At 54.8% G+C, this 26,108-nt stretch overlaps 8 protein-coding genes across 8 annotated transcripts; 4 read left to right on the top strand and 4 right to left on the bottom strand.

Moving 5' to 3' along the window:
• Positions 1 to 597: 597 nt before the first annotated feature.
• Positions 598 to 2,364, top strand: EX895_006602 (uncharacterized protein; the record flags this gene model as incomplete). The annotated part of the gene is made up of 1 exon (XM_029887193.1): positions 598 to 2,364. One exon carries the CDS (start codon positions 598 to 600, stop codon positions 2,362 to 2,364), a length of 1,767 nt encoding a protein of 588 aa, XP_029736685.1.
• A 765-nt stretch (positions 2,365 to 3,129) lies between these two features.
• Positions 3,130 to 3,988, bottom strand: EX895_006601 (uncharacterized protein; the record flags this gene model as incomplete). The annotated part of the gene is made up of 3 exons (XM_029887192.1): positions 3,130 to 3,395; positions 3,482 to 3,873; positions 3,972 to 3,988. 3 exons carry the CDS (start codon positions 3,986 to 3,988, stop codon positions 3,130 to 3,132), a joined length of 675 nt encoding a protein of 224 aa, XP_029736684.1.
• A 4,198-nt stretch (positions 3,989 to 8,186) lies between these two features.
• On the top strand, positions 8,187 to 9,182 carry EX895_006600 (uncharacterized protein; the record flags this gene model as incomplete). The annotated part of the gene is made up of 1 exon (XM_029887191.1): positions 8,187 to 9,182. The coding sequence occupies one exon, from the start codon at positions 8,187 to 8,189 to the stop codon at positions 9,180 to 9,182; it is 996 nt and encodes a 331-aa protein (XP_029736683.1).
• A 2,226-nt stretch (positions 9,183 to 11,408) lies between these two features.
• EX895_006599 (uncharacterized protein) lies at positions 11,409 to 14,258 on the bottom strand (the record flags this gene model as incomplete). Its single annotated transcript, XM_029887190.1, has 1 exon — positions 11,409 to 14,258. The coding sequence occupies one exon, from the start codon at positions 14,256 to 14,258 to the stop codon at positions 11,409 to 11,411; it is 2,850 nt and encodes a 949-aa protein (XP_029736682.1).
• A 2,382-nt stretch (positions 14,259 to 16,640) lies between these two features.
• On the top strand, positions 16,641 to 18,086 carry EX895_006598 (uncharacterized protein; the record flags this gene model as incomplete). The annotated part of the gene is made up of 1 exon (XM_029887189.1): positions 16,641 to 18,086. The coding sequence occupies one exon, from the start codon at positions 16,641 to 16,643 to the stop codon at positions 18,084 to 18,086; it is 1,446 nt and encodes a 481-aa protein (XP_029736681.1).
• Positions 18,087 to 18,520: 434 nt separating this feature from the next.
• Positions 18,521 to 19,741, bottom strand: EX895_006597 (uncharacterized protein; the record flags this gene model as incomplete). The annotated part of the gene is made up of 1 exon (XM_029887188.1): positions 18,521 to 19,741. One exon carries the CDS (start codon positions 19,739 to 19,741, stop codon positions 18,521 to 18,523), a length of 1,221 nt encoding a protein of 406 aa, XP_029736680.1.
• A 1,402-nt stretch (positions 19,742 to 21,143) lies between these two features.
• On the top strand, positions 21,144 to 24,056 carry EX895_006596 (uncharacterized protein; the record flags this gene model as incomplete). The annotated part of the gene is made up of 2 exons (XM_029887187.1): positions 21,144 to 22,985; positions 23,076 to 24,056. The coding sequence occupies 2 exons, from the start codon at positions 21,144 to 21,146 to the stop codon at positions 24,054 to 24,056; spliced, it is 2,823 nt and encodes a 940-aa protein (XP_029736679.1).
• A 257-nt stretch (positions 24,057 to 24,313) lies between these two features.
• Positions 24,314 to 25,264, bottom strand: EX895_006595 (uncharacterized protein; the record flags this gene model as incomplete). The annotated part of the gene is made up of 1 exon (XM_029887186.1): positions 24,314 to 25,264. The coding sequence occupies one exon, from the start codon at positions 25,262 to 25,264 to the stop codon at positions 24,314 to 24,316; it is 951 nt and encodes a 316-aa protein (XP_029736678.1).
• Between the last annotated feature and the right edge of the window lie 844 nt (positions 25,265 to 26,108).

Genomic DNA, 26,108 nt, shown 5'->3' with positions numbered 1-26,108 from the left:
CCTAACCCTAACCCTAACCCTAACCCTAACCCTAACCCTAACCCTAAACCCTAACCCTAACCCTAACCCTAACCCTAACCCTAACCCTAACCCTAACCCTAACCCTAACCTGATACGATGGTTCGAGAACCGCTGTTCGAGACAGCAGTATCCTCTCTCGTTACTGAGAACCTCAAGAAACAAGTGAGCGTACCATGCCTTCTCTTAATTCTGTTGAACTAAAGGTGTTAACAATTGGCCGTCGAAACCTAACCATTTCCATCGCAATAATGAAAACCATGTCTGGCAGGACTTTTTGCCCTTGCTGGGAAGGAAGCCAAGCGGAAAGATTTAAAAAATCGCGCCAAGAAATGCGCCTTTCCGCTGGCGCCAAGATATCAATCTTGGGCTCAGGGTTCTCAACTGGGACTCGCATTGCATCGTGATGTAATTTGCATCGTTCCAACTCAGGAACTGCATCGCAAAGATTGTACTGACCCGTCATCAGGCTGATCCTTCTCGCTGTCTGTGCACTACCATCTCGTTCATCCACTCTCCTTTTTATCGGCACTGCATTTCTGAGCTTCATGAATGGCTGTTTCGGTCCCCTACTCAGCAATGGGAGCGCCTTCGAATGCGCTTCCATACACAGCACCCTCGCTTGTCGTTATTCTCATACTGGCCTCGTACCTGCTACTCTTGACCGTGTTTTACCATGGTTTTCAATGGCTGTTTTCAGCCGGCATCATTGGACCTCTGGTGTTAGGAGCCATCTACGCTCGACCTCTCGGTAACATTCTTCCTGAAGAAGTGCAATCGGCCGTGCTCGCTATCGGATACCTTGGACTGTTACTCCTCATCGTCCAAGGTGGTCTCGAGTCGAGGATGGACATATTGTCCAGCCCAAAGAACCTTGCAATGGCTTTTCTTGTGGGCACTACCGGAATCATCATGCCTATCGGGATCAGCATGGCGCTTTTGCCGCTCGGCTTCGGCTTTGGCTATCTCGAAAGCTTCGCTGTGGGATCAGCGCTAGCCTCCACCAGCCTTGGAACAACGTTTGCCGTCCTCAACACGTTCAATGGAGCCTCTTCTCCAGCAGCGGCGGAAGAAGAGCACGATGGTAGCTTGGAAGAATCTGGAATCGCCAACACGCGTATAGGTACCATCCTTGTGGGTGCAGCGCTACTCGACGATATCATCGGCCTTGTTATCACCAGCGTAATAGTCTCGCTGGGCTCCTCCACTACAGCATCTGTGTCCGAAGCTGCAACAATCAGCTCGATTGCACCATGGACGATCGCCCGACCCATCGTCTCTTCCTTTCTCCTTATCCTTGTCTCGTGGCTGCTCACGCAGTTTGCGCTCGCACCACTTGGCAGACGATTCATCATTCCTGTGCTAGTTCGAGCTATGCGTGTGTCTCGAGCTGCACCTCTCGATGGCGGTTCATCTGCACAACCAAGACTAAGGGTCACCCAAGAGGCATTGAAGCGACTCCACGATAAGCCAGGACTGCAACAACTAATCGCAACTACGCTGCTGGTCTCCCTGGTGTTGGCATACTGCGTTATCAGCGAGGAGATTGGGTCATCTAACTTGATTGGAGCGTTCTGCGCCGGCGCAGTGATGAAGTATTTGTACTCGCTCTACGCCACCCTTGGAACATCTGGGACAGGTCCCAATGACCACAAGCGCCATTCTTGGTCTCCCGACTTCCTGCTTTCGAGCAAGACCGCGTTGGGCGTGGTGCAAGACACCATTCTTGTGCCCTTCTTCTTCTCAAGCATTGGATCGGCCGTTCCTGTCAAGTCGATGTTCGAGGGCAAGACGGTGTGGAGAGGTGTGATATTTGCTGGCCTGATGGCTTTTGCCAAGGTGTGTGGAGGAGCATGGGTTTTGCTGGCTGACGTGATCGAGCGACAGCAGTCAGGAAGACTTTCCAGCAAACAGAAGCTGGAGAATCGCGAGCAAGCTGACCAGGTCAACAATGACTCGGCACGTACAGCAGCCTCGATGGAGATGCAGCCGCGTCAAGAGCAAGCTGCTTCCGGTCCCCTAAGCTCCCCTTCAGCAGGCGGGGCTGGAGATGCACCAAGTGACAATGGCTCTTCGGTGCCGGTCGTTTTGCAGCAACCTCTGGTTTGGCCTGCAGCTCTTTTCCTTGGCACGGCGCTCATGTCGCGAGGGGAGATCGGATTCCTCATCGTTAACGTTGCCAATCAAGGCGGTCTGATTGGTCAGGAAGCGTTCAATGTCGGCATTTGGGCAATCACTCTCAACACACTAGCGGGGCCGATGGCGATCGGCATCTTGATGCGAAGTCAGCATGGCCTCAATATTCTAGGGCGGGCGCCGAATTCTCATCTAGGCCGCTGGTCTTAGAGGTTTCCTTTGGTCTTTGACGAGGTCTCGGACTTGTTTTGACGCAATGGTAAGCCTTACTATACCTCTAGATCATCCGCTTCCTTGCAGTCCTGCCATCTTTGCGGCTACCTTGGCCGCAAAATATCCATGTAAGGAAATCAGTGAATGTCATCGACCCGACACGCCTGATGGGAACCGGGTTACGTCGAGCGAGTTGCCGATCACTGCGGAGCAAAGGGTGAAGTCCATCCTCGAGTCGAGTAAAATCCCAGCTCACGGAGCCAAACTGGTGTTTGTGGATCTACCCGGTGCAGAGTACTATGAGGGATCCCGAGCTCGACCTCTGGACAAGCACAGGACCTCCCAAGAACTACAAGAATGACAACAGATCAATAGCGACCTACTCGCTCTAAAGGAGGTCGTGTAGGCCTGGTCCCAAGGCTCTTAAAGGATCGCCTACCGCTCATCCACCCTCACAATGGTGCTGCGGGGGCATTTTGCGGGAACCACCGCCGGCCCCTCTACGATCAATGTCACGCTTTCGCCGGCCTCCGATCACATTGCAGTCACTTTGAATTCCCTCAAGTACGCGGGTCTTGTCGGGGCTGCCAGTTCCAGATAGGACGCGGTGACAGATCACATGCGTAAGAATGCACCCTCCAGGTTGCAGTAACTCGATCGGATTCTCTCAAGTAGCCAAGCTGCACGATGAGATTTAGGCTGGTGGACCTTTCTTTTTGCTTTGTACGACTAGATGCCACAGGACGGTGCCAAATGCTGAAATCACAAACCCTGATCCAGATTGTAGGTGGCTTTGAGCGGCAAATGATCCTGAATCGGTCTTTCCTGTTGTGCGATGCGACTGGCATGCCAAAAATCAGGGTGTGGAGTCACCAATGTGCACGCAGTGCTGGCTATCAACACTGGAACACCGTCAAGGGCGAACAAGAGAGGCTCGATCCTAGCCAAGGTGCCGTTGAAGCCTCCGCTGAGTTCCACAATGCGAAAGCATGCTCGAGTTAGCAGACACACAGAGGAGATCGCAGTCACTGCAGATAAGATGCAACACAGCATCAGCATATTGTATGCTTAGCGCCGCAGTCGCCGATAGTACCTAAACACTAGCGGTACTTACCGTACGCAAAGGCACAAATCTTGGCGCGGCCTAGATACCACAGGTATTCGGCACCATCCTGGTCCTCCTCAGGGGAGACCCGTATCATCCGGCGTCGACGTAGGTAATAGTCAAGGCCTAGAGTGGCGAACAGCAGCGAACAAAAGGCTTGTCCTGCCAGCCCTCCGATCATGAGCCTCTCACCCATCTGTACAGGCGCTAGTAATGCTGCCCACGACGCTCCTGCGCCTAAGACCAGAGTGCAAATGATGTCGGCGAGAATGAAACCCCAAGAGTAGACGGCAGGGTGAACACGCGAGTAGCGCCGACCGAGAGCCCAAACAAAGCGAGACAGTGAGATGTAGTTGACTGCTGCTATGAAATTGGGTCCGATCGACAGGAAGATGATGTATCTAGTTTGGCAAACCCCGTCAGGGTCCAGAACGTGAAAGGAAGTCAGTCGAGGTAACACGAGGACCGAAAGGAGTTGGCAGAAGGTTGCTGGACTTACAAGAGGTAACCAGCCATTTGAGTATTGTTCGAGTTATGCGAGTACATGACTTTGCCCGCATAGCCCAGGCACTCGCAGATGAGTGCGATGGATATACCCGCGCTGTAACCGTGAATTCGATGCGTGCACCCTTTGAAGACTTGCAGGGCGAAGAGCGTCGTGAAAGCGATGAGAAAGAAGATGTTTCCGCCAAGGTGGGGCTTGTAAGGCAGACTCAAACAGGTTGAGCCGAATCCAGGACAAGAATCCACGACGCCGTCAATGTCCATGTTGGTGTCGAAGAGGGCGTTGTGCGGCAAGACGAGAAAAGAGATCAATGACGATCGTGAAGAGGCAAATGCTGATCTAGATATTTTGTAGTATATGTATCATCATCTTGACCACTCTCGCTGAGCCCGCCATGCTGCTACTTGGTGCGCTTGATGCGCTTGTTGCTCAGTCTTGCTGCTCTTGTCAACCCACAAACGATCAAGCTTGGTGCGAATGCAACTCGTATCGAGCACCGAGGTAGCACCTCGGCCGTGTTCAGGGTCCGGGCAAGGAAAAGTGCCGAGCTCCGACTGCTTCTATCCGCGTGGACAGGGTCTGCAATCGCTAGCCGAGAAATAAAAGTGCCGACCATGCAGTGCTGATTACCAGCCCACAGCCAAGCGAGTTCGGCCCTTAACGAAGATGCTAACTCAGCCGTGCCGAAGGCCATCCATCTTCGCGCGTGCCCGTCGACTTTCATTTGTTCTTCCACCACCTAAACCAAGTTTACGCCGAACATGGGTAGACGCGGGTTTGCTAGGCAGTCATGTGTCGCCTGTCACCAGAGGAAAGTGCGATGCGATCTCAAGGTGCGGTGTGCCGCAGGGCTGGATAGCTGCTCTGCTTGTCAACGGCGGAATCAGCCTTGCAAGTGGCGTGAACAAGATGATGCAGAACGCGCGCCGTTTTCCTTGGCGCCAGGGACATCGAGTACGACCACCACTACCATGGTGCTCGCTGCGGCACAAACAGCAGACCGGCACACCGTCCAAGCTATCGCAAGATCGTCATCCATTGCAGCAGCGTCCGATCTATGGGGATCGACTCACGGATTCGGTCACGCCTGTGTAGAAGCAATGCCTCTGGAGATGGACAACATTCAGGCAGAGCTTTTCGGGTACCAATTCGAGACGACCTCAGCTCTCAACTCTCTTTCATACTCTGCACCAACCATCGAACTAACATCTCCTGGGCTGTTTCTTGAGCCTGCGAGCGATGCGATCATGGTCGGGCGACGGTCAACAGAGCAGGTAGGATGCAAGGCAATCCCTCCAAGTGTTGTTCATTGCGCCCTCAAGCAATATCGAGAAGGTCCCACTCTAGTGGCTCGACTCATTTCTGTGGACCAGTCTGGATCTTGGTCTGACTCGGGAACGGCCAAAGGCGAGTGGTCCGATCTGCTGCTTGATGCCGTCGTTTGCCATGGTCTCACCTTCGCGACACAATCCATCCACGAACATCACCACATACAACTCCAGCTTGCCAGTCATTTGCACGTTGCCATCCGACAGCGTCTTGATCAAGACGAGGCACGGCTCGACATGACGCTTCTAGCAATTCTCTTGGTCATGTCAGAGGTTTGGCCCGAAATGCCGGTGGTAGCCGAGTTGTTAGCCATGCCATGCACGGCTGATGAGTCGCCGCTCATGATCTCCTCTCTGATGCTCACGCTGTTGGATCGCTCACATGGAACCAACCATGCAGATCTGAACCGCCACGCTGCCATGCTTTGGTACACATGCCTTTTTGATGTGTTCACAGCCGTAGACCAAGGTATTCCACCTCTGATACCAATCAGCGCTTTTGACGAGCTGCCCAGCACGTCAGCTCCAATCCACGCTGCATCAACAGAAACAATCTCATCATCAATAACTTTCTCGGAAGGATGGCTAGAAGCTGCCAAGGGCCTAGCAAGGACCGCACATGAGCTGGCCTGCCAGGTTGCATCGGCTCAAATGCGTACACAGCCTTTGGCAACAGCTGGGCTGGAGCGCACCCTCCAAGGCCTTGACGCATGCCGAAGACAGATTCTCCGTCTTGATTCACATGTGGAAGAATTCGACGATATGCTAGCCCTCATGTGCTGTCACTGCTACATGTCACTCGAGTCACATTATCAGCGGCGGGGCGTGGAAACGATCATCGACGGCGTCCATGCTGCTGTGTTGGCAAGGCAAGTGGAAACAAGCACACTGCAATCATGGCGGCAGGTAGTAAACTTGTGTTGCTCTCCCAAAGGCGTCGGTGTTTTACGTCTGTCGTCTGCCTTTGCTCAAATTGCGCTTGGCTGCACAAACTGGTCAAGCATCTACGCAAAGAACGCATTCGACACCGGTCACGAACGCGGAGCAGCTAGTGTGATGGTGGGCTGCCGGCAATTAATCGAGGCTCTGGATAAAAACATTGTTGGAGTAGGTCTGAACAAGCGCTTGCGAGGATTGAAGGAGCACGTTGGCCAGATGCAAGGTAGAATGGTGAGCGGTTAGGACATGGTCGGGTAAGTTTAATGTCTTCTGGACTTGCACTTATGTTAGGGCACAAAGCGTTCTTAACGAGTGTTGTTGGATACAAAAGATTGGCAAAATTCTGCCCACAGCAATGCAAATGGTGCCCACGTTTGCCGAGCACATGCTCGACGAGCACCTTTGACCTAGGCGCAAGAAACAAACGGCCACTTCGAAGCGCGAGTGGGACGCAGTCGAGGCATTTGACCCGCGAAGACAAGCGAAAGAAACTTCGGACGAATGCTTCGCCTCAGTTTGTGCTTGCGGATTCAGGATGCCGAAGTGAAACAACAAGAGCAAATAGTCCGCGGAGCCGGAAGATGACTAGGGGTTGCTCCGGGCTTGAACATTGCTACCAAGGAACACCAAGCTCGCACATCTTGATCGAAGATTGCTTCGTCGCGTAATCAAGTCGTCGGGCAAGCTTTCCTCCACGGGCAGGCTGGCTTGTTCGGTTTGTAAAAGTGACCAATGCTGTCAGGCCCCCGTGCTAAACAAGGCCTGTTGTGGTCGGTCCGGCTCGAAACAAGTATAATAAAACGCCGAAGTCGGCATTGAGTCGAGCCAAATTGAATTGGACCCTGATGCAGATGACAGGTAGTCGCTGGCGGCTATTACGACCCGCACTAAGTTACTGGGAAAGAGCCCCTTGCTTGTGTCGCTGCAGCTCGCAGCTTGCAGCATTTTCAGAAGCATTCGAACACCAACTAGAGCTCGCTGTTGGCCGGAATATATTTCAATCTGGTTCGGCCCGTTCATTGAAGCAACCACCCTGTTGCTAGCCCGCGTGGATTGCTGCTGCACACGGTGACGCCAACGACCCCTGCGTGCTGGTCCTCATGGTCCCATACATAGAGGCTATGGTTCTTCCCACGCTCCGTGCACCTGTTTGATCCTAGATCCTAGATCCAAGCCTCAAGTGCGACTTCAGACCAGGATGGTCCTGCGTCAAGACCCCAGACCCACGATTGACGGCAGCGTTTGCCTTCGTCAGAATGAATCAAGTCCGCTGGCCGCTACCTCCGAGACTTCCATGACGGTGAGTGCTGCGTGCAGTCATGCGGTGGTCGTGCCTGTCTTCTCCCATCAAGAGAAAATTGCCCAATTGGGCGCAACAGAGGCGGCACATGATCGGCGCTATCGTGCAGCTGCCCTTGCATAATGTTCTATTCTTCTCCTGAGCTTGTCGATCCCACCCTAAGTGACATCCCTACGTCCCGTTCTTCTCTAAGTGCCGCTATTTTCTCCTTACTTGCTCAGCATGACCTTCTAGCAAAGGCGCACAGATCAGCGAGGTACCGCACTTTTGACGCCGCGCACCCCCGCCCACATGCAGCACAGAGCTCCGTGCACATGGTGGCAGGTGTCAAAGCTCAGCCTCTTCTGTTCCTTGTTTGTGTTGCTTGACGCTGCCCCTTTTTCGTGGTTCAGTGATGCCTTTTTGGTTCCGCGGAACCAAGGACGGTGTGACAGTACCTTGTCTAGGACGCAGTCTGAGCTCTTCATCTGTCAAAGGTGTCTTGGTGGCCTTTCGTCAGGCGAGCTTGACAAAGGGCCGCTCGAACGGTACATAAAGGCCGTGAACTGCTCGTCCCATTCTCCACTTTGTGCTCTCTTGTCTCCAACAAACTCCCTCTTCTCTTGCCAATATCCTAGCATCTGTCTTCCAAAGTTCATCAAGATGGTTCGAGCTATTCGAGGCCTCCTTACCCTCCTTCCGTTCGCGGTTCTTCTCATTGCCATCGTGCAGGCTACGCTCGCTTCGTCTATTGCGGAGGAGCGCTCCGCTTCTGCCACCTTCTCCCATGGATTGCGTCGACGACGAGCCCTTGCTGCACGACAAGACCTCATCCCTCGCGCCACCCCGGACGAGATCGAGCGAGCTTTCGAGATCCTAAAGCGCTCCGAGTTCTGGACCTCTGACTTTCAGAAGAGGGCTGCGCTGACCTCGGGTAGATCTGGGAGCAACGAATGGAGCGTAAACGATGACAGCCAGAACATCTGCTTCTGTGTCAATCGAGATGCTGCTGCTACCGCCGGCTCTGGTGCTGCGGTAGATGCCACGTCTGGTTCGTCGTCCAGCGGTAGCTCGAGCTCCGGTTCGCACGCTTCGGCTGGATCCAAGGCCGTGTCGCAAGCCTCGTCGGGCGCAAGCTCGTCAGCTTCTTCGAGCTCTTCTGCCGGCTCGTCGTCAGGCTCCAAGTCCAGCGGTGACTCGTACAACCCTACTTACGTTTACAACAACTCGTATGAGAACCGCAAGTCTTCCAACGTGACCAACAACAGCCAGAACATCACCAACGTCGACGATTCGACTCATGATTCGCACGACACTTACAACACCAACGAGACCTCGACCACCAACAATGTCCACGAGAACAACCACAACGACAACTCGTCGCATACTTACACGGACAACAGCAACAACTACCAGGACAACAGCCACAACTACGAGGACAACTCCGAGACCAACAACGACAGCAACAACACGAACAACTCGGCCACCTCCACCTCGACTTCCACTGTCAATCACAACATCGACAACTCTCAGCACACCACCAACAACACCACGAACAACAGTGACGGAGGTTCTGGCAGTAGCAGTAGCACCAAGAACACGGGCATCGATGCCAGCGGTTCTAAAGCCAATGTCTGCATCCTTGCCTCGTGCAACTGATAAGCCTCGCCATCTGTTCACCATCATTGAGCCTCGCTGCAGCAGTGCTCTTGATCCGAGAGCTGGATGTGAGGCAGTCGGGACCACAATCAACTCGGACAACAACACATTCCTTCTATTCAGTTGGCCGTTTGAACGTGGTCCCCCCCTCCCCCAGAGTCTCTTTCTTCTGCCATCCTTACTTAGTCTTCCGATCCTTTGATCCGCGCCTACAGTCCCGTAATCTTTTCCACTGGAGCACAGCCTGCAGTCCAACCACACTCTTTTGATTCCATTCGGTTCCAATAATAATTAGCAACGGAGCATATACAATACAAACAGCATGAGCGCGATTGCGATTGCAGTCGGGATGCGCTGAGGTGGAACTCAGTATGCCAACGTGGCCGACTTGCCTATATATTGACCCTTGTCTTCCGGACCACCAAGAAGGTTGTTGTAGATAAAATAGCCAACGCCGTATCTATGGTTAGTCATGGCGAAGAATGTGTGGCCGTCGTGCCGGTTCAAGTCCCGCAGTCGAGGTCCATTGAGCGAGAATGCTCCTGTTTATATCCGGAAAGGCTGCTTCGAGTCGAGTCGGTGGTCGGCGACAGAGCGAGCCCTGGACGACGTGGTCACCATACTGCTGTAGCGAGATACCGCTACTCTGTGTAGACGGTACGCCGCTGGCGTTGGAGTGTGCGTGTTGATGGTCGTATCGTGGTGCTACTAGCAAGGGCAGATAGATGAACAGAACAGCCCGAATGGCGAGCGACGTAGGGAGTATCTGCGCTCCACGGCAATTCCGCGGTCTACAACGAAAAGGCAACTCGTGTAAGATTGCTTGGCCATCTGCCGATGCGGAAAGATGCTTTCCCGATTCGCGCTGTAGGACTCTGGCTTGTTTGGTCTTTTCTCAGCTTGACTCCAGCTGCTACTTCGGGTGCTTCCGAATGTGGCTGTGCCTCTCTGTCGGCTGGAACTCTTTTGACCGAGCCTCGGATCCTCCAAATTCTGCAATAGACGAAATCAGGTGAAGCTGAACAACCGCCTCGGGTAGCAGAGGTACTACGGTGGCCTTCAAGTTTTGCAATGCTGAGCTCGGCGCTATCTCACTCAAACTGGGGGCTATGCCTGCACCTTCCGATGGTACTAGAAGTCTTGACCGTTCACCGGGCATCAATGTGTAGACTGTTGGATGAGGCGCAATAGGTAGCAAAGCCTACATGAAGTCATCCCTGCTTGGTTTGATCTATCCTGTATAGCGAGCATGACGCCATGCCAAAACTTCTATTTGCTATTTGCGGCGGTGGTGGTGGTTGAACCTGTGAGACTTGGATGTCCACCTTTTTACAGTACATTCGCAGTCCGCAAGGATAGCGAAACATGGTGAACGCAGCAACTGGGCTCATCAACATGGATGGCACTGTCGTGTGCCAACTCGCACGTGAGAGTTGGCTGGAATTGCACAGATCTTTGATTCAGCTGTTCCAGTCGGGAGCCTGGTACGTGGGCCCGCTGCAAACACATCGAGTCGGTGTCGGTCAGCCTATGACAGCAGATTGCAAGTCAGCTTGGCGAGTGGTTCGGTTTCGAACGAACGATCCACGGTACCTGATCTCCGCGGAATGTAAGGAACACAGTCATCCGCGACAACCCCACGGGGCCTGATCTGCAGGAACCATGACGTAACACGAGAAAACAAACAGAACAACCATCCAAGCAAACATCATGGCTACGGCCAAGTTTCAGACTTGGACATGGTGAGGCGAAACATCGGGCGCAACGAATTCAAGCCTACCGAGACATGGATCGACACGAGAAGGAGGTCCAGTATGCTCGATTTGAGTTTTCGACGCAGGAACACTCCCACGCCTGCGCATCGGGACATCGAGAGCGGCCAAATATTATTCGTTCTTGTCGTCATATCTTGGCGGAGTCCCAAAACCCATACGCTATGGACCGTTGCAAGATGCCGTGCATGTTGGCCGGCATTGTCCGCGTGAGAACGGAAAAAAAAAAAAAAAAAAGGTTGTCGTGCAGTCGGTCAACAGACGCCTACGTCCGAAGCGCATGCTCGTGCTGCAGACAGGAACCCGGAACATTGACATCTATCTTTGAAATTAGCGCGAAGATACAAGGTACAAGAATGAATGAATGTGAACGAAGTGTGCCCGTGAGAAGGAAACCATTTCTGAAAACAACGATGATCTGGAAAACAGCAAGACAAGGTGCGAAGCACGATACTCAGAACGAGAACCGGATGAGAGCAGGGTTGAGGATGAACGGTGACAAAAGCGTGGCCACTGTGATGAACATGATGGGCAGGATCGTGGTCCAGTCGGCGATCTGCCAGCCGATGGGTACCGCCGAGGTAGCAAGCACGCTGACCGCCGCCACGATGGCAACGCAGATCGTGTTGGACTGCCAGAATTGGCGCAGCACCAGCGGGGCCTCCTTGGCAAAATGGAACTCGCTGTCGTCCTTGGCAGTGACACCGAACGAGATGGGCAAAGAGACCAGGTACGAGATCATAGACTTGATCAGAGCAAACGAGAGCGAGACCACCGTGATCATGTTCATCGGGTACCAAAGCAGATGCTGGCCGAAAGCAACAAAGATGTTGGCGTCGCCGCTTCGGTGACGAGCGATGGTGACGCCCAGGAAGCCGGTCGCGCCAAAGACGACGAGCGAGACGATCCAGTATTCGAAACACGAAACGAAGAAGGGCAGCAGCCAAGGACCGAACCAGCCTTGAACAAAGTAGAGAGCGAGAGCACTAGGCAGTGAAACACCGATCGCGATGTAGCTGGCAGCGTACGCAAGCAGATGGAACTTGTAGTGGGTGGGGACCTTGTTCGACCAGAAGACAGTGCGGATGAGCTTGGGCACCGGACCCTGAACCGGCCATCGCCACAAAGGGTTGAGGAAGAGCTCAAAGATGCCGTACGTGTACTTGCGCCAACGGTTGACCTCGTCGATGTAGGTGAGAGAAACACCCTCTTGGAAGCCGTAGTTGGAATACGTAGCCCATCGAGTGATCCAGCCGCGCAGCAGGAGGCGCAGACCGAGGTCAAGATCTTCCGAGACGGTCTCCTCAGACCAGGGTTGGATGTAGCCGTCGCTGTTCTTGGCACTGAGCGACTCTTCGGCGAGCTCAGCGATGGCCGACTTGCGGAGGAAAGCGTTGTGGCCGACAAAAGGAGCGACCTCACCCGTAGCCGTCTGCCACGAGATGAAGAAGTAGACGAAGCGCATAAAGTAGGCAAGCGACTTTTCGAAGAAACCAGAGCCAACAATCAGGACACCAGAGCAATGCTGCAGGATACCGACGTCGGGCGATGAAGCCATCTCCCAGGCACTAGGAAGGAGCGAATCGGCAGGGATACGCGTGTCCGAGTCGATGAGCAAGATGAGCTCACCAATGCTCACGTCGCCTTCGCCGTCGGCTTGAGGGTGGCGATCCTTAAGGATGCGCTGAAGCAGAGCCTCGCGGTCCTGGTTGGGGTTGGCAAGGATGGAATCCTCGTACTTCTTGGAGATCTGCATGCTAAAGTTCAAGTTGGAAGCCTTCTTGAAGCGACCAGCACGCACAAACATGTCGCCGTGGCGAGGACGCGCGATCCAAGCAATGTCATGGCGGCGGTAAAAGTCGAGACGCGCCTGCTTCTCCTCCTCGTCGACGACAAGCATGCCATCTTCGGCGATGAGGATCGAGGCGGTACCTCCCTGCAGCTCGTACTCGGTGATGGCAGCGCGCACCGAGTCTAGCGTCGGCTGCAGAACGTGCTTGAGCGACTCCTTGTAGACAGGCATCTGGATGGTGACGTGTGGAAGGATGGTCTTGCCTAGGGGAGCCTCCGGCGTGACACCAGAGTGGAAGCGTGAGTTGCGCATCATGGGACGAATGGGGCCCAGCGCCATAGCGACGCAGCTGGCAACATTGTCGGCGAGGGGGAGTAGGACGACCCACATGGGGAAGATGGCCAACAGCGCGACAAGGTAGATCGGCTCGCCGTCAAGTCGAACTGCCTGGACAATGTTGCGGATCCAGTTAGCGACCACGACGGTGGCCATGCAAACACCGAGACCACGCACAGCGCCGGCAAAGTGATGCACTTTTCGTACTTCGGGCACGTAGTTCTCGAGCTGCGAGAGATCCGTCTCGGCAGAGTTGGAGGCAGTAACCACCTGGCTCTGGATCGTGGTGTTGAGCGACATGAGCGAAGGCGAACGCGAGATTATGCTGTTGCGAGCCGACGCGGCGGGGTCAACAGTGATGGACCAGACGTAGTCGACGAGCAGGCGCTCAAAGCTACGCACCTGCTCGATGAGGTCTCGGCAGGACTCGGTCCAGATGACGAGCACCTGCTCCGTGTCGGAGAAGGCGGCCATCTGAGCACGACGCGCACCACCGAGGTAGTCGAGACTGGGGACCACCTGCACTCTCTTGGAGGAGCTGAGGCGGATCTCGTTCTCCCCTGCGTTGAGCGTGGAGAGGGCTGCAGCTACAAGAGGCGTGGTTACGATGATGGCAGCATCGCAGTTCAGCTCCAACATGGCTCGAGAGAAAGCAGGCATGGAAGAACCTTCCTGCGGATAGAGGATGTAGCTGCCGATTTGAACACGGATGGCGACCGCGTTGGAGAAGTTGTCTGGCCTGCACCACTTCTCGGTGACAGCAACGGAGAAGATATGGCGGGCAAGCACCAGCGAGGCGTGAATGGCATCGGTCGAGTGACCAGCCTCGGCAGAGTCCTCAACGGTAGAGTGATAGGTATAGGAACCAGGCGAGCCGGCCGAAGGAGCGGTCGTGAGGATGTACGAGTCGGTGCGACGCGCCGACCTGCGTCGCTGAGACTTGGTTGCAGCCGAGAGACCGTACTGATGCGCGCTCGAAGAAGAAGTGGACGTCGGAGAGGAAGGCATGATGCGATCTTCGTCGTCGGACTCAATCACCTCCATGTCGTCATCCTGGGTGCCCAAGTACATCCGACGACCGTGACCCGCGTTGCTTGAGGACCCCGCCAGGCCTTGGTTGATGGTAGGAAGTGAAGGAAGCGAAGAGACGCTCGAGCTTGAATCTACGCGCTTCATCTTCACGTCGTGGTGGTCGACGAACGACGCGGGTAAGAAGTGCTTGAAGTGGCAAGAAGGGGAGAGCTGGAAAGAAAAGCCTGAGTGTTGCTCGAGATCGGTAAGCCGTGCTTGATGGGCTATGCTCCGGTGTAGGATGAGGAAGGGAAGGAAGAAGGAGAAGAAGAAATGGAGGACGGAAGGGGGGGGGGGGGGTCGAAGGCGAGAAGAGTGAAGTGCTCCGCGAAGAAGTTGTTGGGATGAAGAGAGGGGTCAATGAAGTAACACAGTGGACGGGACTGACGTCCTTATGTCGAGCTTGGAGGCTTTCAAGAAGCCGAGATACGAGATACTGTCGAGACTTTTGATCTTAGGCCAAGAAGAAATCTGCAAGACGATAGGCCACACACAAGTGATAAGCCACCTCTCAACGCAGACAGTCGCTAGCAAAACTAAGCAAACACGAGGTATATCTTTGATTGGAGTGGTGAAACAAGAGTATCAAGGCACGGTGGGAAGAAGCCGAGACATACAGCGGGATCGCACGCGCGCAGGCGAGAACAAGAGCCAGCGAAGAAAAGTTCGGAGGGACGGTGTTGAACCCCACGGCGAACATCAGCTCTCACTCGTGCTTGCACGCAAACCTACACAAGCTGCAAAGGCCCGATATGGTCTGAGAACGGAACTCAAGGCGAACAGAACAATTGGGTCGAGCGAGCGAAAAAAGTGACACCTGGATTGAGGTGATAGCGTGTGAATCTACGGACTTCTGGTGGAGGACTCAAACTGGATACTTGGATCAGGCAAGACCGGGAATAAATGGGTGAGGCGCTTGTCTCAGAGCGGAGCCGTCGATCTGCAGAAGTGGATTCGGACAAAGATTGCCGGGAGGATAAAATGACGATAGTCGAAGGCTGCGAGGGCTGCGAAAGAGCAGAGGGGGGATCAGAGGAAGGCAGAGGAAGAGGAAGCTGCCTGGGCTTGTTCATTGCTGCTGCTGATCTCGAGGGTGATTGTATGGGTGTGCACAGAGGAGGGGGCTAGGCTTGAGGCCCTGGCGGAGTCAAAGTACCCTAAGAGTCTACGGGCCAGGCGGCTCGTAGGAGCGCTTGCTAGAAATGAGTCGAGGCCGTGCGTGCAAGGCGGGATGAGCTGAGCGGAATTGCATAGCCAGTGAGAACCAGAGTGGAAGAGCAGGGCGAGAACGTGAGCGGCAAGGACGCAGGGGGGGAAAGAGGAGAGGCGAAAAGCAGCGCTGTTATTTGACAGGAGACACGCGGGCGTAGAAGCGTGGGCTGAGGGGCTGAAGACAGTGACAGTCTGTCTGTGTCGGCGGATGTGGGTCAGTTCTGTTTGTGTGATTCTCGCCAGGATTGCTCGAGGCGACTGCCTTGTCTCGGATGGGCAGCTGATTTCGCCGAACACACCGGCGCAAGCAACTCAGCAGTCGAGCGCAGTCAGGAAAGGGGAGGAGGCGGAGGCGGAGGGGAAGAAGCCAAGCCTGGGTCGACTGGGACCAATCTGTTTTGTGCCTTGCTTGCCAGACTCTTCCACCATGCTTCCATCCAGGTCTCACATGCACAAGTTTTTTTCTCTCTGAAACCCGGCGATACTCCGACGATGGCGCGCGACTGGCCACGAGCAACGCGGATAATTTATCAGTTCATGACCTTTTTCTGAGCCAATGATCGACTAATGAAACCTCTTAGCTCTCCCGCTATTTGGCCGTAATCGACGAGCCCCTCTGCATCTTCTCGGGTAAGAATGGTACTACTACTTTGAGACCAGAACGTTCCCTCAAGCACGCGACAACGACATGTCGGTGTCCGAACTTATACTGGATCCCCTCCCTTTCTGGATGCTGTACCAGTCACCCAGGCACCCATAGCCGTCTTCAATCTCGGGCATTTCAGGTTTCAGATAGACCCGCGCTCTGAAATCTATTTGCTCCGCCAAAGTGTGTTCAGCTTGCGAGCTCCGAGATGCAGGATCGTCTGCCCTCCACTCGGACGGACTGAAGCCAGTCGTCCAACGTACGTGCTGTCTCAGGTTCAATCCCGAGGTTCACTAGTCCAAGATGGCCACTTTTTCTCTCCTTGAATCTATCGATAGCTGCGACCGACAGAAACGTCTTCCATTGCTATCTCGTCGCCCAGAGTCTCGTGTATAGCACTCTGGCCAAAAAAGTCACCGCTGCGCAGGCCGTCTCTCATATTCAGTCTTCGCGACTCACCCGTCCCTCTTGACGACTTGCTCTTCTTCCATCGATTCAGTACCGCTTCGTTCTCCTTTTCCTTATCCATCCTCCTTCTTGCTTTTCTCCCTCATTGAGCCCGCTCCAACCACCTCTTCCCTCAAGACCGTCGTTGTCGTCGTCAACACGCAAGCATTTTGCAAGCAGCAATGGCTTCGTCCTCAGGACATACCACTCCCATGGAGGAGAAGAGCTTCAGTTGGTCGCCATCATCGCAGGTGCCCCACTTCCTCCGCAACCACTACAGGAACTCAAGCAATGCGGCCACTCCAAGATCCCACGGATCGGAATCAAGCAGTGCTGCCTCGTCGGTCATCCACATGCCCATTTCGCATTCACTCGCTGCCAGCAGCGTCCATGAGAAAGTTGGGCTCCCCTCCACATCCCGCACCGCCACCGTCTTTGGTGGTGAGAAAAGCACCGAGAACACTTCGGCGGCTTCTTCTATCACTGCCACCGAGCAGCTAGCCAAGGACGGCAAGAGCCACAACCTTGCTTTCAGCTTCTTTGGTCTGCTCTCTGTCATCCTCGCTGCTGTCGTGATCGCGTTCGGCTGGATCAACACACCGCAACAGAAGCTTTGCCTCGCCTTCGAGGACGACTTCACCGGGCGCAGCACGCTTAACACGGACAACTGGGAGTACGAAGTCAGAACCGATGGTTTTGGCAACAAAGAGTTTGAAATGACCACCACGCAGACCAACAACTCGTTCATCGAGGACGGAACGCTCTACCTCGTCCCCACCCTGACTTCGGATGAAGTCGGTGAGGCTGCTATCACGGGTAACGCCACCTACAGCCTCAACAGCACCTGCACTGCTTACCCTCTTACCCAGGCGGCCTGTGAGAGCGTCGCCAACGCCACTCTTGGTGAGATTCTGCAGCCTGTCAAGTCGGCCAGGATCCGCTCCAAGGCCTCGATCAACCGCGGTCGCATCGAGGTACGAGCGCGACTGCCCACTGGGGACTGGCTCTGGCCCGCCATCTGGATGATGCCCGAGAACTCTGTCTACGGCGACTGGCCTCGAAGCGGTGAGATCGACATGGTAGAGTCCAAGGGAAATCTCGTCGAGTCTCGCAGCGACCGATTCCAGAACTCGGTGGCCTCGACGCTCCACTGGGGTCCCTCGCCCGCCACGGATCGATGGGGTCTCACCACGTCCAACTTTACCGTCCCGCGCGACTACTTTACGGAAGAGTTCCACACGTTTGGGCTGGACTGGACGCCCACCTCGCTCACCACCTGGGTCGACAAGCCTAGCCGTCACATCATGAAGCTCGACATGAACCGCGACTTTTTCGCCTTCAGCAAGCTCTCGCACCTCCTCTGGAACGGAACCGCGATCCAGGACCCTTGGAACGGCAAGAAGGGCGCTCCTTTCGATCAGAAGTTCTACCTCATCCTCAATGTCGCTGTGGGCGGTACCAACGGCTACTTTTCCGATGGCGACCGCAACAAGCCCTGGCAGAACGCCGGGACCAACCCGGTGGCCGACTTTTGGGCCGCCCGATCACGCTGGTTGCCCACCTGGCCCACCGACCCCAAGAAGCGTGGCATGGCCATCGACTCGGTAAAGATGTGGCAGCGATGCTGAGTGCTCGTGACTCGTCAGTTGTGTTAAGGGTTGTCCTGGTTCTTGTTTCTTGTTGTATTGTTCTTTGTTATCACCTTGCTCGAATCTAATCTTCGTATAGACTCAAAACAAAACGACAAGAAAACGTGTCTTGAAAAGAGGCGCACAAAATGAGTGAAAAGGAAAAACATAGCAAATGTCTCGAATTAAGGGTCCCCGATTCAAAGCAATCTGACGGGATTCAGATGAAGCATTGCAATCGAGAGTCAAGCAACTTATACGACTTTGAGCCTCATAATTTACGACGGTTGGGAATGACAGCAAGCTCGAAAAGAGTGCATGCAAGACGGTGACATTAAATGCAGAACTGTATCATGATCAAAAGCAAAACTACGCAAGAGAGAGAGAGAGAAGAAGAAAACGAGACTCGATGCAACGACGATGACTATAGCTGTCTAGCACTTTTGCCACATGCGAACGCGATCGACAGCCATTCCTCGGTCCTTGGGGTCGGTGGCCCAGCTTGGGTACCACTTTTTGATGTTATTCCAGAAGGTGGTGGCTGGATATGCTGACTCGCCGTTCCAGACAACGTCGTCGGTGCCCCCGAAGTATTTGCCGCCGACAGCCACGTTGAGGATGAGGTAAAAGTGCTGGTCAAAGGGAGCAACATTGGGGCTCGCGCTGCGGATCCATGGGTTGGTGATGGGAGGATCGAGGTGGATATCGGCAAACTTGCCATAGTCCCACATGGGCTGCTTGGGGAATTCAAAGTACGAGATGGTGGTGCGCGGGTCGTCGACGTAGACGCGCATCCGCTTCTCGTTCCACTCGAGCACGTAGTTGTGGTAGCCTTGGTTGAAGTAGTCGCGCCATCGGAACTGGTAGCCCGTGTGCTTGCCACCGGCATTACTACGCCAGTCGGGGCCGAAATGGTACGACGACTGGACAGAGGCCGTGGATCGTTGGTCCATACGGTGGCGCGGCATGTTGCCAGAGGATTCCATCAGATCGATCTCGCCGCTGGCAGGCCAGGTGCCGTAGACAGAGTCGCGAGGCATCATCCAGATAGCGGGCCAGAGCCAGTTGCCTGTGGGAAGCTTTGCTCGCACTTCGACCCTGCCGTAGCGGATTGAGACCGAGTTCTTGGTGGTGATACGTGAGCTTTGCACCGGGTTGATCATGCGTCCGTCGGTGAAGCTGTTGCCCGTTGCGCAATCCTTTTCGTCGGTGCCGGTGCAGTTTCCAGAAGCGGCAAGGTTGAGCTTGAATCCGTCCGTGTTGAAGTAAGGTGGCCAAAAGTTCTCGACCGTCAAGGTGGGAACGAGGTACAGCTTGCCATCTTCGACGTACGTGTTTGCTTCTGAGTCGGTAGTCCAATCGAATGCACCGGTACCGTAGCCACCGAGCTGGATCTCGTGAGACCAGGTCGACTTATTGAAGCCCTTGGAGAAATCGTCATCGAGCACGAGGCAGAGCTTATCTTGCTTCTCTACTCGCAGCACTCCATCCAGAATGACTGCGATCATGGCAGCGATGCCCAGCATGACACCGACCAAGACAACGCGCCTATTTTTCGAAGTGATGCTCTTGGCTTCCTTGCTGTTGAGCCAGGCGAGACGCTCCAGCGCCGCTGCCGAATTTGGACCAAGCTTCTCCATATTGGGGGACACCATCCTTGAGATGAGCTCTGCCAGGTTGGAGGAAAGTGCTTGTGTGTTTGTTCGGAGAAAGATTGGTAGACTCGAGGCTTGGCGAATGAAATACGTTGTGTGAGGAAGGACGAGACGGCGTTGTTGGTGGTAGAAAGGCAGGGTGATGTGTGTTGTCGTATAGCTTTGAAACGATCAGGTCAGGAAGAGGTCTTGAGCGTCTGAGTGGAGCAGCCACGCCAAAAATAGATAGGCGGCACGGCCAAAAGTCCTTTTCCAAAAGGAAAGTTTTCGGAGGAGCTAGAGTACACGCTGGGCTAGAATCTTGCAGGACCTAGCTAGCACCACTCAGTACGCACGCTGCTTGCAGAGATGGCCGAGAGACTCACGCCAAGCAAGGTGCTCGAGCGAAATGCATGCTTTTGCCGTCCTGCTGTGATGCACCGACAAACATGACGGCCTATTTCAGCAGCAGACGAGACCCGAGGTTATCAGAATCGCCTCGAACTTCAGAGATGGTCCGATAAACATTGCCTCCGACTTATTGAGACACAAGGCAGCATCAGCAGCATGAGTCTGTCGACTGTGCATCCAGATGCTCAGATTGCCGCGGAATCCTCATCCAAGCCGCTGATCCCAATCATTCGACGTGAGTAGCTGCGAGGGGGCCGGTGTTCAAAGTCTTGCGAATTTGAACCTGCACGTTGCGTAGCGATTTGCCGTCAGCCTGGTCCCACGCTTCTCAATGTCAGCGCCTGTGTCTGCCGCCGAGCACTCAGGTCTCATCCGCTGAAACAATGAAACAACACTCGGGTTTCACCAACAACTCCGGAAAATTCCTTGACCCGTTTCTTCTTTTTTTTTCTATTTTTTTCTCTTCTTTCTTTTATCTATAAACGTCTCGATTTGCTTCTGGGTGCGCTGGTCACATCGAGGCCATGAAATGTTCTGCCACCTTGCCTGCTTCACCGATAGCCGGCATGCAGAGCCGAAGACGACGGCTTGTTGGTTGGCCAATTTGTTTGTGTCCTGGTCGACCGAGGGAGTTCAGCCATGGTACGGCCCTAGTGTGCGAATTTGTCTTGTCTCGTATCAAGAGTGACAAGAGTGAGCAACGACGCTGTTTGTCACCACCCGGTCAAGCTTGTGCTTTCCTTCTTGTAGCAAGAAACCCGTCCCTCCTTCCTTGTGCTTCATTTAGGATTGCGATTGATTCCCTTCGCTCCTTCCTCCAGACCACACCTTCGCACTCTGCTCTCTCTTACTCACCATCAGCCTTCCCCTTTCCTTCCTAGCCACGACATCTATCCGCCTTGATCGCTTCGCTTGACGCGTTGACCATTCGCCCTGGCTTCGAGCAGGCGGTCGCAGCATTGCAACTTAATCGAGACGATCTAGCAAGCAGATCCACTCCAGAGAAAGCAACATGTCTTCCAACTTCTCGCGCAGCGGTCTAATGACCCATGCGTCCCAGGCATTCCATGCCATTTCGGCATCAACGTTCGCGGCCGGAAGGAGGCCGAGTGACACGGCCTCGCCCGCAGATGGTCTCTCTGCTACCTACGCGGACCACCTGTCCAATATCCAGTCTTCCGACGCCGAAACTCCAGCGCAGAGTACGCTCCAATTCCACTTGGCGCAGCAGATTGCCGAATCCATGTACCTCAAGGCACGCCGAGTCAACCTGGTTCGCGAGGACAGCGGTGCCGACGGAATCTTCCTTCGCGCACATGAGGATGTCTATGCTGCCTACCCCATGGACGCCTATCGCGGTGTAGCCATGCAGAGTATCAAGAAGCTTCGCTGCGAAGCCGCCATCATCATCTCTTCTGAGATCATCGATTCGGCACTCTCAACGCTTCGTCCCAACCAGACTGAACTAATCCTGACACCCCAACAGCGTGTCCAGGTCGTCAAGGACCTCGACAACCTCTGGTCGTGCCGTAAAGGCCAAGGTGCTGCCTTCATCCAGGCCGAGGCGATCATGGTCGTTTGGACTGAAGACGGCAAGGATCTCATGGATGCTGCTACCAGCTTCCAGAACTCGGTCCTGGACTACTTCGAGTCACTTCGAAGAGGCAATTACGTCGACAGCCTACTTAACTACAGCGCAGCCAAGGGCTCCTTCAACGGCTCCGGCCGCTCGAGGACCAACAGCGTAGTGAGCTCGGCGGCCTCGTCGCAGACTCGCTTGCCGTCGCTCGCCTCGCGCTCCGATCTCGGTCACGGCAAGCCATCCGAGTTTAGGTTTGGCGAGCGCAGGCCTTCGCCTTCGCAAGCTAGCAGCTTTCACGAGAAGCAGCTAACCTTTTCGGAAAAGCAAGAAGCTGGCATGGACGCCATGGAAGAGGGCATGGTTCCAGACCTGGTAACCGCCAAGCGTCCGATCTACTTGGTAGCTCCGCTCCTTACGGGTCTCAGCCTCGGTCTCAACCTCCTGTTCAGCGGCATTTTCATGCGAAGCGTCCTGGTCACGGCGGTGGAGCTGAACAATTGGCTCTACCTCATCCCTCTACTGGCGATTCCCTTCCTCATGATGCTTACGCAGTTCTTCACGGACAACATTTTTGGATGTATCGCCCAGATCCTGCTGCCTTACGGCAACATGAAGAAGAACTCGCTCTACTACTCGGGCGAGAAGCCCGTGCCGTTGCCCATCGATGTTCAGCTGCCTTCGATCACGATCCAGGTTCCCGTCTACAAGGAGTCGCTTGAAGGTGTCATTGCCCCTACCATCCTCGACATGAAGAAAGCCATGAAGAAGTACGAACTTCAAGGTGGTAAGGCCAACATCCTCGTCTGCGAAGATGGTATGCAGCTGATCGACGAAGAGGAGCAGCAGGCGCGCAAGGAATTCTACCAGACTCAGGGCTGCGGTTGGGTCTCTCGCCCCGGTCACGGCCACAATGGCTTTGTCCGTCCGGGTCGCTTCAAGAAGGCTTCGAACATGAACTTCGTGCTCGACTTCAGCTACGATGTCCAGCAACTCTTGGATGGTGGACGGGCTAAGTCCTACGACGAGGCGCTCGAGATGGCCTTGCAGGCTCGCGACGGAAGAGCTCAGGCCGAAGGAGACGTACATCTCGGAGACTACATTTTTCTCATCGATTGCGATACCCGTATCCCTGTTGATGCCTTCCTCGATGCGGCTAGTGAGATGGAGACCTGCCCCGAGGTGGCGATCCTACAGCACTGCTCCGGTGTCATGTACGTCGCCGACCACTTCTTCGAGAACATGATGGGCTTCTTCACAGATATTGTGAACTGGGTACGTATCCCGCTTGGCATAACTTCATCCATCCTCCATCAGCGCCTTACTTACCTTCTCGTTTGACATCTTGTCTCTTTGTCTCTGCAGTCGATTAGCTGGCTCGTCGCGTGCGGTGCTACGGCTCCCTTTGTCGGGCACAACGCCTACATCCGCACCTCTGCTCTGCTCCAGGTATCCGAGCGCGACCCCAAGACCGGTCAGCTGATCACGTGGTCCGAAAACTCGGTCTCGGAAGACTTCGATATGTCGCTCCGACTTCAGCTCCAGGGCTATGTGGTGCGCTGGGCGACCTACTCGAACCTGGGCTACCTCGAGGGTGTCTCGCTGACGCCCTCTGACGAGCTCAACCGTTGGCAGAAGTACGCCTTTGGCTGTTCCGAGATCATCCTGCAGCCGCTACGCTTGTGGTTGACAAAGGGACCGCTGACGCCGCTGTTTGTCAAGTTCCTGACCAGTGACAAGTGCAGTCTGGCTCAGAAGGTGACCGTGTCGTCGTACATGTTCAGCTACTACGCTCTGGCCATGAGTTTCCCCTTTGCCGTCGTCATGTTTATCGTCGTCGGTCTGTACGAGAACCAGACGGGACAGTACATTGTTGATTCGTTCAGGATCTGGCTCTCGATTCTGGTCGTCTTCTCGGCGGGTGGTACGGCGGCTAGGTTGCTGTGCTTCCTCAGGAGCAGGCAGAAGGGCTTCCTGTACGTGGTCAAGAGGCAATTCGTCTACTTTTGGCCCATGGTCGTCTTCTTCTCGGGGCTTCCATACCACATCCTCCTCGCGATCTTGGCTCACCCGATCGAGTACAACATGACGTGGGCGGCTACGCAGAAGGACGTACAGGAGACGAGCCTGCTGGGCGAGGTCAAGGAGATCATGAGCCGTTACTGGCACTGCTACCTGGTCATGGTCAGCTTCGTCGCCGTCATGCTTCTCTTTGGCACCAACCTGCTCAGCCAAGAGTTCTGCATTTACGGCATCAACCTCTTCTGGCCAGGTGCCATCACGGTCTTTGGCCACATTTTCTACCCGATCTTACTCAGTCCTGTCTTTATGCGCTTCAACTTCTAATCGCCTTGTCTAGTCTTGTCACCGGGGTTTCCACAGTCTAATGTACATTCTTTGCTGTCCAGTGACCGTTGCGAGCGCGATTGTTACAATTGAGGGACTGGGTCGATCAGCAAAATCAAGCATCAGGCGTATGAAACCCAACACGACCAAAGCTCTCTGGTATTGTGATGTTATTAGAGACGGTGACAAAGATACATGAAGCGATTATGGACACATGGAAGAGCAGTAAGGAACTGTGCGAGCGCGTCGCTGACGGGTCAAGCTGCCAGAGCGGACTGAACGAGGAAGTCGACGGTTTCGTCCTGGATCGTCGAGTTTGCATAGGACAAATGGGCTGTCAAACTGCCCCAGTTAGTGCAAATGATGTCCTTCTGGACGCAGTAGTCTCGCACCCTGGGCTCCATGCCTCGAGGCGTGCGGTAACCCAAAAGGCCGTCCTGTCCGAGGGCCGAGATGGCGTCGCCTCTGTTCTGCGGACGGCCAGGGCTGCGAAGAGGAGAGCCCCAGTATACGGCTGCGGTGACACGGCTGGTGGGGAAGCGCGGACGCGTGCTGGCGACGATGTTGACCGCAGCACCGAGCGAGTAGGCCATCATGATGATGGTGGTGTTCGGGCAGCTCTGGGCAAGCAGCGTCGTGTAGTTAGCGACCCACCAGCTGCCGGAGGTGGCCGCGTTGATCTGCGAGGTAAAGTCGTTCCCAATGTTCGAGTCGTAGTTGGACTCAGTCCTCCTGGCGTTGGGCAGACGAGACAGAACTTGGCGGGCCATCTCCTTGAGCCAGTAACCGTCTGTGAACGAGTCGTTAGCACCTCGGGTGGTGATAAATTCGATCGATGGACAGGTGCGCGCACGCTCGATCTCGGATTGGTTCAGACCGGCCGTGTTGTTAACGGGGATCCCCGCGAGCGAATAGTGGAGCGACTGGTCTCCTCTCAAAGTGGTGATGTTGAGGCCAGGAACGATGGATTCGAGCAAGTTGAGCGCCTCAGAGACATCAGGCAGAGACGCGCGTTTCTCGAGATGCATCCAAGTTGGCTCGACCAAGGACGAGGATGAGAGGTCTCCAGATGCTGCGCGCTTAGCCAGGCGGGCGTACTTGTCGTTGGATGACTGCGGCAGCCGGGTGGCCGAACTTGACCCTGCCAGCAGCAAGGTTGCGGCTGTGGTTGCGGCTGCGACTGCCTTGAGGACTACTGCTACGTGCATCTTGCTGGAGGTTTGGCGAATCGATACCTTTGCCAAGATGGTGGCAGTGATGATCGAGGGTGGGGACCAACAGAACAGATCTCTGAAGTCAGCGAGTGGATGGTGAGCGCGAATCACAGCAACGAGAGAGGCACTGATCGGTAAAACAACTTGGTTTGTGTCTGGGAGCAGGCTACCATCGCGGGACCGTACAGCGTTCCGAGTTCAGCGATTGCCTTGACCTGCCAAAGTTTGAGACCAGAAATGACGAGCATCTGCTGTAGGAAGCGTCTGCGTCTGGGCCTGCTCTGCCTCAGCCCAGCTGTTTGCAGCGAATCTCCGACTTTTGGCCATGCGGTGGCGCGTTCTGGGTGAGGTTCGTCTTATCCATGTTTGAATAATTTCAATATGTTCGGGAAAAAAAAGAAGAAAAACCAGTATACTCGGATGTGGACGCCGATCTGAGTCCGAAGCGCGACCTGGATGGTAAAGAGAACCACCGGATGGATTGGCGAGCGGCGGTTCTATAGATTGAATCCTTTTGTTCCCTCCGTGCATTCATAGCCTTAGCCGATGCTTGTTAGGCTGTTGGGGGCATTAGCCCGATTCCCTACGAGGCGCAACAAGAGATACTGTAGGTACGCGACTGCACGGTTCATGCTTATGCAAGCACAGAAGGGCGTACTTCGGCACTCGTTGCTGATCCCCTCGCCTTCCCGTGCTTGTTCGAGATTGCACGACTCCCGGTCTTGGCATATACAGCTCGCCAGCCGTTGCTGTTAGCCTCTGCCCAGCTAGCCATGCAAGTTCCCGATGCACTGTCTCTCCACGTTCTCACGGTAGCCTCGTGCTAGTAGCTGAGTTG

Source organism: Sporisorium graminicola, chromosome SGRAM_9, assembly GCF_005498985.1.
Source record: "Sporisorium graminicola strain CBS 10092 chromosome SGRAM_9, whole genome shotgun sequence".
Taxonomy (NCBI): Eukaryota; Fungi; Basidiomycota; class Ustilaginomycetes; order Ustilaginales; family Ustilaginaceae; genus Sporisorium; species Sporisorium graminicola.
This window is presented reverse-complemented; position numbering and strand designations above follow the sequence as displayed.